General features: G+C 45.6%; 1 protein-coding gene across 2 annotated transcripts; it reads left to right on the top strand.

The window, feature by feature from the left end:
* The first annotated feature begins 1407 nt into the window (after positions 1-1407).
* Positions 1408-14828, top strand: LOC114686430 (carcinoembryonic antigen-related cell adhesion molecule 3-like). 2 transcript variants are annotated; one of them, XM_028861109.1, is made up of 7 exons: positions 1417-1480; positions 2008-2361; positions 5169-5528; positions 8593-8946; positions 10202-10561; positions 13167-13508; positions 14545-14828. In XM_028861109.1, exons 1-7 carry the CDS (start codon positions 1417-1419, stop codon positions 14826-14828), a joined length of 2118 nt encoding a protein of 705 aa, XP_028716942.1. The 2 variants fall into 2 exon arrangements, with proteins under 2 accessions (XP_028716943.1, XP_028716942.1); XM_028861110.1 differs by lacking the exons at positions 8593-8946; positions 13167-13508 and having other exon boundaries at positions 1408-1480.
* The last annotated feature ends 783 nt before the right edge of the window (positions 14829-15611 follow it).

Below are 15611 nucleotides of genomic sequence, written 5' to 3'. Positions count from 1 at the left end.
TTTTAAAACTTTTCTCAGGACTGCAAGGAGTCTCCTGTTAGAAATGTGAGAAGTCAGGCAAGAGAGAAGGATCAGAGAGAGAACTAAGGGAGAACAAAGATAGAAGAGCTGAGAGATCAGAGGCAGAGAGAAATGACTTAGAAGAATAAAGTGAATGGACTAAAAGAGATCTGCATTCAAAGATTTATTTGATATCCCTCAGAGTAGATATCCATCCACTTGTAAGCATCTTCCCCAATTCTCTCAGAGAACACCCCATGGGACAGGTACCTGAGGGTCTACTGTTAACCCACCCTAAAGTAGATGGAAAGAGGAGTTCTGGAGAGAAGAGTGAACAGGATGACAGACCCTGCTTCACACTTGTGTTGAGGGAGTCAGGGAAGATTACAGTTGACTTGTTGACCATGCCTGATATAGTCCTAGTCATGAGATTGCAGTTCTCCCAGTGATCTCCAGTGGGAGGAAGATATCGGGACACAAACTCAACAATCAGAAAATTGTTTCCCTGAACCATGAACTTGTCTAGGAGACTCATTTTCATGCCTGTCCCTAGACCCTGCTCTGACCTAATGGCTGTTTCATGTGACTGAGAACATCTTTATGCATGGGGAACCTGAAAGCCCCCTCCCTCGTGGTATCTCTCACAGGGGAAAACAAGATTGCCCTGGGAATCACCTAGGCAAAGGACAAAGGTGACCCAAGAAGATCAGCGAGGACACTGGCTCATGTAACACACAGCTCAGCCAACATATAATTCTGAAAGCTGCCTTGTAGCTCTCCATAAAAAGTGTGGCCCCACATCTACCCATAGACTGAGGACATGAAACTCCTCACATAATGGCTCCTGGGCCACTCTCCTGGGTCAGGAATTTGACTGATGCCATTAGTGATAAAGATTGCTCTTCATCACTAGTCACCACTCAGCTGGTTCCTTTGTAGTCCTCAGAGACTGCTCACTTCCTTTGGGGAGTAAATCCGACCTTCCCATAGCACTGAGGATGCAGGGTAGACCAAATGCTCAGCTTGGTTTCTGTGTTACAAGGACACACAGGCAGGATGGAGATTTCTTCTTGGGTGCTGACAGACCCAAGGCCAGGACAGAGCAGATGTCAAGCCTGAGATGAGTGATTGTTCTCTGAGGGCATGGGGATGCTTATCAACCTTGTTGCTCAATATGTTACTTGGAGGCTAAACATAAAGTAAGAAAAGATGAGAGGAATGTGGGACAGCTGTGAGAGTGGAAGGAACAGAGCCGTGCATTGGACACAGATCCAACAACTGTCAGCCCATTGTGGTCTGTGAAGTGCTCCAGCCTGGGATAGTGCTCATCTCAGAAGGAGGAAGGACAGAAGAGCCTGGTAGCTGTGTAGTGGCTGAATCTCTTCTGATACAGAGAATAGCACAGTGAGAAGAGAGATGGTGGAGTCCTCAATGATTCCCTGCAAGGGCTGCACCACCTGGCAGGGACTACTCCTCACAGGTAAGTGTATCCCCTCTCCAACTGTGGGGGTGGAGGAGAACTCAAGAGGATAGGATCCTGAGAGAAGACTGGGGGTTTCTGATTGCAGTCATGGTGCAGAAGGTGCAGTGAGGGACAGAGACTCAGAATCCTAAAGCTCTCAGAGGACAGGAGGTGATGAGGGGAAGAGAAAAGCCCCAAGCACTCCTCATTCAAACTGAGTCTATTAGTTGCCATGTTCTGAAACTTGATGTCCCCAATCATGGAACTGTGATTCCAAATAGAGGAGGAGGTCAGAGTGGCTTCATCACACCAAATACATCTTATGTGAGGAGAGATGTGGAAATACTGAGGTGGGGTGCCAGGCAAAGAAGTGAGAAGATTATTCTGTGAAATAAAAAGGACACAGTCAGAGGCTCTGAAAAAATGGTGGTAATGTTGCTCATCTCAATCAAGGAGGGTGGTCACACCACCAGCCAGATGCCTCAACTGAGTGAGCTATGATCATACCTGCTCAATATTGATGCTTTTTATCCCTTTCTTTCTAGTCTCCCTTTTAACCTGTTGGTACCGGCCCACCACTGCCCAAGTCACCATTGAATCAGTGCCTCCCCATGTGGTCGAAGGAGAAAGCAACCTTTTCCTTGTCCACAATCTGCCAGAGAATCTTTTAACCATATCCTGGTTTAAAGAAGAAGCAAATATGGATCATAAAATTATGACCTACACACTGAAATACAATATTGCTCTGCCAGGGCCAGCACACAGTGGTAGAGAGACAGTGTACCCAAATGGATCCCTGTGGATTCAAAATGTCACCCACAAGGACACAGGATTCTATATACTAGAAACCAGAAAAGTAAAAATTATATCAACAATATACATACACCTTCACGTGTACAGTAAGTAATTCTTTGTGAATTCTCCATGCTGGGTGGGGTTCAACCTACTGTTCACGCAAAGAAGTGTCAGATCTGGCATGTGCGTACCTCCTTTCTGCACTGTGTCCCCATGTTGGGGTTTGAGAATTTAATGCAGAACCCATTAAATTGTCCAGAATAACTGCAGTAGAATAGAGCCCTTGCACACAAGGGAATGTGTGGTGGGTAACTCAACCTAGGATATCATCCTCTGTCTAGACTTTTGGGGTTCTCACCAGGAATGCATCCATGTGAAAGACCTTGAGGAAATCAACATTGGGCCTGAATGAGGATAACACTTATCCTCGGTAAGAGGGGAGCACCAGGAATTCCTGGCTCCAGTCCCCTGTCCCAGACTCAATTCCAGGTGTCCATTAGAAGCATTTTTCAAAGTTTGGATTTTGACTTCCTATGATCAGGAACAGTGATTTCCACGAGCTCAAGTCTTGTGCCATGTGAAACCAGCCAGTTCCCTGTCATGAGATCCATAGTTAGGCTAAGTCCCCTGGACATCTTTTCCAGAGACTCAAGAGGAAAGCATAGCTGGACAGATGGCCTGGTTTATGAGACTTCATAGGAAGGTCAGAGTCATGAAGGAGTGGGACAGAGGACAGATGTCAGCCTGACAAGTGCTTGTCCTCTGTGGTTCACCTCAGAGAATTCTTTCAAAGAATTCTTTGTTTTTGGTAAGAGTCTTCAATGTCTGATCTCAACAGCTCCCCAAGGTGAGATGCAGTTCCCCCAGTGGTCACCAGGGGGAGAATCAGGACACAGAATCAACACTCTAAAAGGTATTTCCCTAAAATGGAACTTACCTTGTATCCTGGCTCCCACCCTCTCCCTACAGATTGGAGGTCAGTGACACAGACTTCACAGACATACTCATTGCTTTCTGCATCTTCTGCAGTTCCAGGGGATTGTGTTGAGTACCAGACCTTATATATTTCCTTTAAGAAAGATAGGATAGCCAAGGGGAATCACCTAGACAGAGGTCCAAGGCATCTTAGAGGCAAAAGAGCACATGGTCTCAGCACATAGCTCAGTAAAGAGAAATGGGAACATCATCATGAAACCCTGCGTGGGGTGATCGAGCTCAGAGCTCTCTTTATAGGACCCAGGTCACCTCCTCCCTCACACATAGGATGTGAGGCTCCTGACTCATCTGCTCAAGAGCCTTTGTCTGGGTCAGAACCCTGACTAATAACTGCAGTAAGAATGGATTTGTCCCATTCTTCCTGCCTCACTCAGCTTGTCCCTTGTGGCCTAGCAGACACCACTGTCACCTTCCTGCTAAGAGGATATTCCTTCTTTTCAGAGAACTGAGCACACAAGGCAGACTGGGTGCCCAGCTGGGATTCTCTGTTGTACATGGAGTACAGAGGCTCCCTCTTTGGTGCTGACAGTTCAAGGCCAGGACACAGCAGAGGGCAGCCCCAGGGTGAGCTGCTGTTCTCTAAGGGCACAGGGATGCTCATCTGCCCTTCTGATCACTGTGTGTTCTGGAGGGCTGAGACATAAAGAGAGAAGTAGAGAGGGATATGGGGCAGCACTGAGAGTAAGGGGACAGAGTAGGGTTTTGAATAGTGAACCCCACAGCCCATGGAACTCTGGAAGATGCTCCATCATGGGAGAGGGCTCAGTTCACATGAGAGAAATGTAGCAGAGCTTGGGAGGAGATGTGCCACAGAGCAAGGATCTATCATGCAACAGAGTCTAGGGATGCACCTTTGTTTCCCTCCGCAAAGAGTCACAGACTCTCAGGGGCTCCTGATCAGAGATGAGGAGACCATGAGTAGACAGCATATGAGAAGAGAGGATTGACCTACCCTCTGGAGTCTCCTAAGGGAATAAGGACCTGAGATGAGTCTCAGTGGTTATAGAGAAGAAGACAAAGGGTAGGCCAGATGCTCAGCAGCAGGTAACTTATTCTTATCCTTGGTGAATCTGAAAAAGTAAGTGGGGTAAGGGATCGTTCTTACCCAAGTTTAATCAACCTGATGACAATAACTGAATGCTGATGTCCTCACCTTGGCATCCTAAAGAAGAATAATTAAGCTCGTACTGATCAGTGACATGGCTCACTAGATACATGCACTTGCTTCAGTGTCTGACATACTGAGACTAATGAACACAAGTCCTCTGATGTTCACCTAGGTACTGTATCCTGCACTCACTCCCATATCTTGAGTCATGACCTTGAACACAAACTCACAGACAAATACAAATGAGTATAAAAAATCAAAGCAAATGGAAACATTCGACTCTGTATTCCTAAACCTATGAATTTCTTAAACATTCATGGGCATACAAGCAATATCATTCATTCATTCGTTGTCCACATGTATCTGAGTTTTTCTAGGCACCATGTAAGATGAATCCTGGTTCTTACTATTCCCTAGTCCTAGTGGACTGGAAGTAAAGAAAGCTAGAAGGTGAAGTCAGGTATTGACTAGATCCACAAGAAGAAAGAACATTAAAGTCAGAGAGTCAGGTGTCAAGGTCTGTAGAGAAAAGGTCAGGGAGACATGTTTCCAACCCCAGTCTACACTGATATGAGCAGTAGTTTGAGGCTTTAAACTACTGGGGTTATGTTGACATTTGAGCAGAGAGCATGATAAAGGGGAAATGACACTTGCAGGGATGCTGAAGACATGGAAGTCACTAAAAGACAGGAATTCACTCACCCACACACCCAAGCTAAGCTATGGACACACCTGCTCAGGACACAGGAACTCATCTTTGCAAAAATAAAGGTCCAACTATTGATCCATCTCTACCTTCTCTTCCAGCCTCTGTTTTGAACTGTGGGCTTCATCACACCTCTGCCCAGCCCACTATTGAGTCAGTGCCACCCAGAGTAACAAAAGGGTCAAGTGTTCTTCTAGTGGTTCAGAATCTCCCAGAGAATCCTCGAGCCCTTTTCTGGTATAAAGGAATTAATGTGTTCAAGAACCATGAGGTTGGCCGACACATAATAGCCAAGAATTCAAGTGTGCCAGGTCCTGCACACAGTGGTCGAGAGACAGTGTACAGCAATGGATCCTTGGTTCTCCACAATGTCACCTGGAAGGATGCTGGATTCTACACCCTATTAACTCTGACCACAGATCTGGCAACTGAAGTAGCTCATGTGCAGCTCCAATTGGACAGTAAGTGACTGTCAAGATCATTCAGTACTGGGTTGTGTGTGGACTCACAGGAATCTCTTGCTTGGCCTGTGCATACTTCTACTCAGAACTGTGTCCCCACTTTAGTGTTTTATTACTTAGTGCAGGACACATATACCAGAGACAAATGGCCATAGATCAGACTCTTGCCCTCACTCCACCCTCAGAGGTGTGTGTGTGTGTGTGTGTGTGTGTGTGTGTGTGTGTTTGTGTGTGTTATGAGAAAGGGTAAGTGTGTGCAATTAGCATTAGACTCAATCTTGTCTTTTGGGGTTCTCACCATGTACATGGTTCAGACAGACATCGTGTTGGCATCAGCCAGATGTTGGCGTTCTCACAGAGATGTGAGTACCAGGAAGCCCTTGTTCCAGACTTCTGTCTGAGGATTGACTACAAGTGATTCCGGGGACAATTACTTCCTTATGTACCAGGTTTGGACTCTTACTTTCCTATGGAGTTGACAGGAAATAATGGTTTTTGGATATCCACATCTCATAGCATTTAAAACCAATCAGTGCTTTGTCATGAGAGTCACATTCAATGTGTGTCACCTGGTTATCTCCTTCTGAGATTCAGCATAGAGAGCAGAGCTGGACATGTGCCCAGGCCAACAGTCAACTGTCCTCATGGACTTATGAGACTTCACAGGAAGGTCAGGGTCTGCAAGGTGAAGAAGAGAGGACACAGATCCACCTGGCAAGTGCTTGTCCTCTGGGGTCCAATCCAGGGAATTCCCTGAGGCAGGCAAATAGTAACAGGCTTTGCTGGTCTTGACAGCTTCCAGACATGAGCTCCAGTCATCCTATCAATCTCCAGGGAGTGATATTAGCTCACAGTCAAACTCTAAGATGCTGCTTTCCTGGAGAAGATGAAAGAAACTTGTGTGCTTTCCATTTCTGTCACTATAGACCTAAGGTCCCTCTCACAAGGCCATTCTGAGAACAGTTCTATGCTAGGGGATCATGTTCAGCCTCATTCCTTTTAGCATCTTTCTTAGGGAAAGAGAGGGTGACCACAGGGGAATTACCAAGCAAAGGATAGAGACATCCATAAATTGTCAGGTTTGACATGGGAAGACCTTTACTATACCTCAGCCAGCAACACAAGAGGCTGGAATTCAGGTTTCCATTTGAAACCCTCCACAGCAGAGTGAGTCAACAGTTGTCTAAGACATAGGTGGCCTTTTCCACACACAAGACATAACTTTCCTGATAAAACTGTTCCTGGATATTTGTCCTGGTTGAGACCCTGAAATGGTGACCCTATTCATAAGCAATGAGTGTGCTTCCCTTGGCATCACTCAGATGGTCCATTTCCAGCCTTCACAGACATCCATTGCCTTCTAATTGAGAGCTAATTCAACCTTCCCAGAGCACTGAGGATATGAGGACCACTGGGTTGACAGAAGAGTTTCTGTGTCACAAAGAGTGCATAGGGAATACAAAGTTCCCTCCCCCTTCAGTGCTACAGAGCCAAGGCCAGGATATAGTAGAGGTCAGCCCTGGGGTGAACTGTTACACTTTGGAGCACAGGGATGATTATTGGCCTGTTGTTCACATCTGTGGTCTGAAGGACTGAAACATAGTGAAAGAGATTTGGGAAGAGAATCACCAAGCAATTCCAAGGGGAGTAGAGAGCAGTGCTTTGGACAAGGGTCCACCCACAGCCCAGGTGACTCTGGGAGAGGCTTCTGCCTTAGAGCAGGCTCAGGTCTAGGGAGGCAGGGCATTAGAGATGACTTCAGGACAGCAGAGCTGACTCTGGGACAGTGCAGTTGACTCTGGTTAGGAAAAGTTACTCCAGGACAGTGGAGTGTGGTGGCATTGCTGGATCCTTTGGAGACACTCCCTGCTCCAAGGATCAAGATCCCTATCTTTTTTAAGGGGCCTATGGACAAGGGCTAGTCTCCTAAATGAAGAGAGAATTCCCAACAGTGTGTAAAAGTGGGGTGCTCAGGACTGGAGTCCCGAGGAAGACAAATCTGAAGGAGAATCAAGGTGTTGTCTTTTCCCCTTAGTGGAGATGACACTGAGATGCACAGAGGTTCAGCAGCAGGAAGTTCTCAGTGAACAGAAAATGGTAAGGGTGCGGATGAAAGCCAGATTGTTCTTTGTTCAACGGCAATCACATTGGCCACTGTATTCCGAAGACTGATGTTCCCAACTATGACAGGGTGACACAGAAAAGAATCTCTCCTGGGTGGGTCAGTGAGATGTTTCAATGAGTAAAGGCAAATTCTGCTGGGCTGGTGACCTGAGTTTAATCCTCAGCTCCAATGTGGTAGATGGAAGAACTTTCCTACTCCTCAAAAATATCCTCTTCCCCACATATAAGTACTGCGGCATGCATCTGGCCATATACACATCTATGTAGAAATGCACATGTGTTCACACCTACATGCATTCACACACAAAGGCAGAGCATCACACACACATGAAATGGAAGTATATGTAAAAAAATAAATCAAGCTGGAATATCCATTAGCCACACGCTAAGAGTTTCTTTCATTAAAAAAAAAAAACCTGGACATTCTGGACATTGGAACATTGGTTATTTATTCTCATGTTCATTCATTCATTCATTCTCCCCAGGTGTCAGAATCTTTTCAAAGTAGCATGCCTTCCAAAAAGTGAGATTAGTCCTGATCTTCACAAAACCCTACTAAATGTACTTGAAGTCAGGTGTTGGTTGGAACCACAAGAAGAAAGCACATAAAGAACAGAAAGCCAGAGAGTCAGTTGTCAAGGTCTATAGGGAAGCAAGTCAGGACATCATCCCCCCAACAGCAATCTACAGTGAATGTCAGCAGGGGTCTGAGGGCAGAGACTCAGGACCCTGTTGACAACAGAGCAGATAGTGCCATACAGAGTAAATGTCATGCACAGGTACACTGAATAGGTAGAGGTCATGTGCTGACCTTCATCCAGTAGGACAGGAAGAAGCTCACACACCTAGGCTGAGTAATGGACACATCTGTGCAGGACAGAGGGAACAAATTAGGCAAATATAAAAGTTCTACTACTAATGGATCTTTCTTCCCTTCTAGCCTCCCATTGTGGATACCATCCCACCCATGCCCGGCTCACTATTAAATCTATTCCACCTAACATTGCTAAAGGTCGAAGTGTTCTTCTAGTGGTTCACCATCTCCCAGAGAATCTTCGAGGCATTTTCTGGTACAAAGGAGATCGTGTGTCCCAGAGCCGTGAGATTGTCAAACATCTAATAGCCACAAATTCAAGTGTGCCTGGTCCTGCACACAGTGGCAGAGAGACAGTGTACAGCAATGGATCCCTGCTGCTCCATATTGCCACCTATAAAGATGCCGGATGGTACACTCTCCTAACTGTAACCACAGATATGAGACCTGAAATAGTGCATATTCATCTCCAGTTGGACAGTAAGTGATTCTCTGTGATTATTCAGTGTCCTGTGGGGCTTAGACACACAGCACAGTCTTTTCTGGCCTGTATATAATGTTACTATGTTGGTGGTTGAGCACTTAGTGGAGAACACACATGATGGAGACAAATAGATCATACTCCATCATCTGACTCACCCATGTATCAAGAAAGACCTTGGCACAAAGTAACTCAGTCAAAAATGTCAGAATACATTCAGTCTCATGGGGATCTCAATGCAAATTTCATTAAAAAAGACCCAGTAGGCATTAATCAGGGGATGGTTGAGGAAAACTTGGCATCTTAACAGAGAGGTGAGCAGTAGGAAGCTCTGGCCACTCTCCACTTTCCTAGGCTCAACTACTAGTGATCATAGCATTTGCCAGGGCTAGAATATTAATGCCTTGGAGAGCTAAATGGGATTAATGGTTTTTTGGCTGCCCATGTATAACTGGGATATTTATTTTCCCAAATATGAATTTCATAAATAAAATCTAGGACCGGTTGCAGAGACCATGGAGGTGTGATGCCTATTAGTTTATTCTTGATTGCTTGCTCAGCCAGGTCTCTTATAGCACCCTGGAAAGCTGAGTATAGGAGTCAAACTGCCTTATGTAGGCTGGACCTTCCCACAACTACCACCAGTATAAACACTGGACTCTAGGCTTCCAACAGACCCATATGGTGGTGGCATTTTCAGTTGAGCCCCCCTCATTCAAATCGACTGTAGCTTGTTAGAAGTTGACATAAATCCAGCCATCCTAGTCTCTAAGTCTTTCCTAATACCTGAGCCAACAAGAATATCAGACTTCTCCTGGACCCCAACCAGTCCTAGACTTATGGGCTTCAGGGCAGAGTAGCAAGGACATATAGAAGGTGAAGTCAGGGGTTGACTGGAATCATATAGGAAACTGAGAAAAAAAAAACAAGAATGAAGATGTGGGGTCTGTGGAGAAAAAGTTCAGAGGAGGCATAATCTCAACTTCAGTGTGCTAGGTGTGCACAGTGCTTGACTGAGGGCAGTGAGGGGCAGCCATGGAGACACCCCAGGAGGGAGTTCCTTGTAGAGGAGATGACATATTCTGAGGTACTGAGGGACTAGTGGTCATGTTGTTGACACCCACTAGGTGGGATAGAAGCACCCACACCTGCATCTTCAGGGTGAGTGATGAACCGACCTGCCTAGGATGAAGGTTGCCATCTTTCCACCCAACACAATGATCTTTGTGATAACTGTTTTTTTCTGTGTTTCAGCCTCCCTTTCTGCTTGCTGCAAGGATGTCACTTCGGTCCAACTCACCATTGAACAGGTTCCACGGCATGCTGCTAAAGGGGAAAGCGTTCTCTTCCTTGTTCATAATCTGCCAGAAGATCTGCAAACCTTTTGCTGGTACAAATCAATATATAGCACCCACCTTTTTCAAATTGCAGAATACAGCAGCATCACAAATTCTATCACCCAGGGGCATGCCCACAGCAGTAGAACAATAGTGTACAGCAATGGATCCCTGCTCCTCCAGAATGTAACAGAGAAAGATGCAGGATTCTACACACTACAAACTTTAAGCAGAGATTTCAGAACTAAGAAAATACATGTGGAGCTCCATGTGAACCGTAAGTGATTCTTTATGCCTCTAACTGCTGGGTGTGTCTTATCCTACTTTGTACACTGGGCTGTTAGGACTGAGCTGTGCTTGGCTTCTCTCCCACTGCACTGTGTCCCCACACTGGGGCTTAGGCCCTTACTGCAGGACACACATAGTTTGGAAAAACTGTAATGTATCAGAACCCCTCACCTGTTTTTACCTGCAGAGTCGACTCTCTGTGCTAGGTAAACTCATCCCCAGGATTTTAGCTTCTGTGCAGTCCCTTGGAGCTGTCACCATGCAGATGATTCCTGAAAGGATCTGTGAGGATCAAGCAGTCCCCGGTTGAGGAAGTCATGGAATCCTGACACAGGGCTCTGGGAAGCCTTGGTTGCAAATCTCTTTCCCTGGATAGACTCCAGATAACAAATGAGAGCTTTTTGTCACTTATGGGACTTATCTTTCCTTTAGAGCTGACAAGGAACAGAGTTTTATTGGTATGTGTAACCAGCTAGTGCACTGTCATGAGAGGTATGGTTAGGCTAGGTCCCCTGAATTATCTTTACCAGAGACCACACATGGAGAGTATAGCTGGTGAGGTGCCCAGACCATTAACTAGCTGTCCTGATGAAATCATAAGACCTTACAGGAAGATCAGGGTCCCAAAGGGGAGGAAAAAAGGACACAAGTCCTCCTAGCAAGTGATTTTCCTCTGGTGTCCAGCATTTGAAATCTCTCTGGCAGGCAAACAGTAAGAGGTGCTTATCTGGACATCTCCAAGATATATGTGCATTTCCTCTAGTTAGGTGGCAATAGGACACAGAATCAAAATGTAGAAAAGTATATCCTGGGACTATGAGATTAACTGTAGCCTAGATTCCATCCTCCTCCCATACAGACCTGGAGCTCACTGACTGCCTTCTTAGACCTACTGGTTCCTTCCTGTGTTTCTAAGCATACTTCTCTGTATGTTGGGCAGAAGTGACATCCTTGCAGCAAGCAGAAAGGGAGGCTGAAACACAGAAAAAACAGTTATCACAAAGATCATTGTGTTGGGTGGAAAGATGGCAACCTTCATCCTAGGCAGGTGGGTTCATCACTCACCCTGAAGATGCAGGTGTGGGTGCTTCTATCTCACCTAGTGGGTATCAACAACATGACCACTAGTCCTGTGTTTCTAAGCATACTTCTCTGCCAAAGAATCCTGTGTTACCACCCCCAACTACAGCCACATCCCTTGAGGACTACACCTAGACAGAGGTCAGCTGCATCCAAGGAAGAACACAGAGAGACGCAAGGCATAGCTCAGCCTTCATAGAAAGATTAAGGGTCGCTATGAACTCTCCCTAGGATGATGAGCCACTGCCCTCTCTGCAGAACTCAGGTCACCTCCTGCTTCACATCCTCATGATTCTCCTATTGGGCTTCATGACAATGTGCCCTGATGGTTGACTGGATTAAGAATGGTTCTATGCCTTCTCCAAGCATGAGTCAGATGGATCCTTTCTAGTACTCACATACATTTCTGTCACCTTCCTGCAGGGAGTAAATCCCACCTTCTCATAGCATTGAGAACATAGGACAGACAAGGCAATCAGCTAGGAATCTGTGTCATAAAGGACAGGTTGGTAGAACACAGCAGAGGAGAGCCCTGGTGTGAATTTTTGTTGCCCTAGGGCACAGAGATGATTGTCAAGCTTGTTGCTCATTGCATGGTCTGGAGGACTGAAAAAAATATAGAGAGAAATTAACTAGGATACAAGGCAGGAGTGAGAGTTGAAGGAACAGAAAATGGCCTTGGACAACATCCAATCTCTCAGGAGGCTGAGCTCAGAGGAAGGAAGGCTGTAGGTATTGAGGTAAGTGATGGACCAAAAGCTGTTTACCACAGAGGGAGGGTAGAGCAGGCTGTAGCCACCATGGAGGTTCACTGTGTGATTATCTGCAAAGGTTGCAGCCCCAGATAGTGGCTCTTGCTCACAGGTGAAGGGAACACTGCCTGGTAGTGTGTAGGGAGGGAGTTCATAGACTAGACAGAATATTTTAAGGTGGAAGGATAGGAAAGTCTGCCTCAAGTTGTTCCCTGACTTCCTACTTGGTACTGTGACAAGCATTCACCCATACACACAGGATGTCATCCACCTGCTCCTGCACAAACACACTCATACACACCCAGACCCACACACTGACTCCCCACACATGTATAAGTTAATGTAACCTAGAGTTGTAACTGGTGTCAGTAGCTCCACACATGAGAATTTCATAAACACCTGGACTTGCAAATCCATGAACATTCATTCTTCCATCCACCCACATTTTTCTGAGGCAGTCCATGCCTTAGGCCTTCCAAAAAGACCAAAGTAGATTTTCTAACAAGGCTCCATCTCTAGTGAATTGAAGACAGACCAGGAAGCCCATCTATAATTGATGGCATCCAAAGAGGGAAGAGATCATAGAGGACAGAATGTGAAGACTGGGTTCTGTAGAGGAAGAAGTGAAGGAAGGCACCTCTGAGTTTACAGACATGCCCACACACTTCAGCCAAGTGATGGACCTAAACTTCACATTACACCAGAAACAAAGTTCTCAGTATTGATGAATTTGTCTCTCTTCTCTTCTATCCTCCCTTGTAGCTTGCCGGCTCCCTCCAGCTCAGCTCACTATTGAGTCAATGCCACACAATGTTGTTGAAGGGGATAATGCTCTCCTACTTGTTTATAATATCCCAGAGGACCTTTTATCCTTTGTCTGGTACAAAGGGATACCAATTGTCAAAAGTCACAAAATTGTACAGAATATAGTAACCAGTAATAAAAGTATGCTGGGGTCTGCACACAGTGGTAGAGAAACTGTGTACCCCAATGGATCTCTACTGTTCCAATATGCTGCCCAGGAGGACACTGGATTCTACACCCTACAAACCTTAAATGCACAGTTTGAAATCCAAGAAGCACATGTGTACCTCCACATATACAGTAAGTGATTCTATGGGGTCTCTGAGTTCTGGTGGGGTTGATTTCTCTTTATAAACACAGGAGTGTCCATTTTGGACTGACTGTCTCCTCTGTACATTGTGTATCCACATTGGGGTTTGAGTACTTAGTACAGGACACACATCAGGTAGACATAGTAAATTTGACCAGAATCCCTCATGTAACAACGTCTACAGAGAAGGATTTGTGTTCAGTAACTTAGCCCAAGGATGTCAGTCAGCCTCAGAATATTGGGGCTCTCCCCAGGATCATGGCCTTGAGCAAGACTCCTTGGGATTCAGGCCTGGCCTATCTTGGAGATCTATGGTTTCATCATAGTGGAGTGATTATCAGGAAGCCCTGGCTTCAGACCTCTGTTTCAGACTCAACCCCAGGTGACCATGGAGAGCCCTTCTCTCAGGCTTGAGTTTGACTTCCTGTTAGAGATGGCAGGGAACATGGTGTTATTGACTGTCTAAGACCCATAGAGTGTGGGACTAGGTGTCCAGTACTGTGACAGCTGCGGTTACGTAGGTCACCAGGGCATCTTCTTCTCTGTGGACAAGTACCAGGACATAAGTCAACTCTTCTAATGATGGACTTAGCAGACATCACAGGAAGGTCAGGGTCCCCAAGAGGAGGGACAGAGAATATATTTCTCTAGGTATCTTTTCATTCTTAGGGGTCCAGGCTAGGGGATTCCCTGCTGCAGGCAAAAAGTAACAGATGCTGCTGAGTTGAGCAGATCTCCCATCCAAAGGTCATGCCATTTCTCATAACTAAGCTTACTCAGAGACAAAACAATGATCATGCACTATGTGCTCAGGTGAAGGGAAATAGACTCAGGAAATCCAGAGGCTGAATCAGGGTCACACAAGCCATGAGTGGCAGATCGATACTACAAGAAGACTTCTACTGTCATAGCCCCAATGTCTCCACCCTAGAGGTTTTATTACATGTCCACTGACTACAGATGGGCTTGTTGAGATCTCTGAAGAGCTGTTATCATGTCCCCCTCCTTTTTTTTTTTGCTTCACAGAGCCTGTGACACAGCCTTTTATCCGAGTCACCAGCACCAAAGTTACAGTGCGGAGCTCTGTTGTGCTAACCTGCCTCTCAGCTAACACTGGAATCTCCACTCAGTGGATCTTCAATAACCGGAGTCTGCAGCTTACAGACAGGATGACCCTGTCACCAAAAAAGTGCCGACTCACCATAGATCCTGTCAGGATGGAGGATGATGGAGAGTATAAGTGTGAGGTCTCCAACCCAGTCAGCTCAATGACTAGTCTCCCAGTTAGGCTTGCTGTGATGAATGAGTGACCTCTCTGCTCTCACACTATAACAGAGTAGTGGCATTTCTTTATCAATGTGGTACAACAAGGAAAAAACTTTCTTGTAGAAATAGTCAATTACCACTCAGGTACAGCTGGCTTGGTGGCTCATGACTGTAATCCTGGCATAAACATGTGTCTAAAGACAGGTCAGGATATAAACAGAGACTTGGTTTGAAAAAGGGAAAAGAAGACATCAATATAGTAAACAGAATTGCAAGGAGTTTAGAGCTTGGGTTTTGGATTAAATATATAGACAACTCTCAGAGTCCATAGAAATTAATTTCATGATCCCCAAAACTTCTGGATGCTCTGAGTCCCCTGGTAACATGCTACAGTGTTTACATGAAGATAAATGCATCCTCTCCTGTATCCAAATACATTCCATGTAGAACTCACTCACATTATGCTGCCTGGACAACAGTCATTTATGTGAAGTGAGGAAGAGTGACAGGAGAAGGGTCTGTCCTTTTCCCCAAGGACATACATTGTTACTAAAGAGTTTTGATCCACAGTTTATTTTAGGTACACATGTGAAAAAACATGACATGTCAAAAGGCTGACCTGGACTGCTTCTAACTTAAGAGTGGCATTGACAGGGTGACATTATACAAGGTTCCTTTACCTCTCAACATTTTTTGAGACATATATGGGATTTTCCATTTGGCCATTTTGAAGTGGGCAACTAAGTGGCATGAACATTTCCATATTTTCATGTGACCATCACCATTGTCCATTCCCAAAGCCTTGTTAATCCAATCCCATTCCATCC

Source organism: Peromyscus leucopus, chromosome 1 (genome assembly GCF_004664715.2).
Source record: "Peromyscus leucopus breed LL Stock chromosome 1, UCI_PerLeu_2.1, whole genome shotgun sequence".
NCBI classification, from domain to species: Eukaryota; Metazoa; Chordata; class Mammalia; order Rodentia; family Cricetidae; genus Peromyscus; species Peromyscus leucopus.
This window is presented reverse-complemented; position numbering and strand designations above follow the sequence as displayed.

Excerpts from the sequence above, each read along its gene's own strand:
- LOC114686430 (XM_028861109.1), top strand. The coding sequence starts at position 1,417 with ATGGTGGAGTCCTCAATGATTCCCTGCAAGGGCTGCACCACCTGGCAG. Across the intron at positions 1,481-2,007 it reads GCAGGGACTACTCCTCACAG|TCTCCCTTTTAACCTGTTGG; the intron begins GTAAGTGTATCC and ends CTTTCTTTCTAG. Across the intron at positions 10,562-13,166 it reads TGTGGAGCTCCATGTGAACC|CTTGCCGGCTCCCTCCAGCT; the intron begins GTAAGTGATTCT and ends CCTCCCTTGTAG.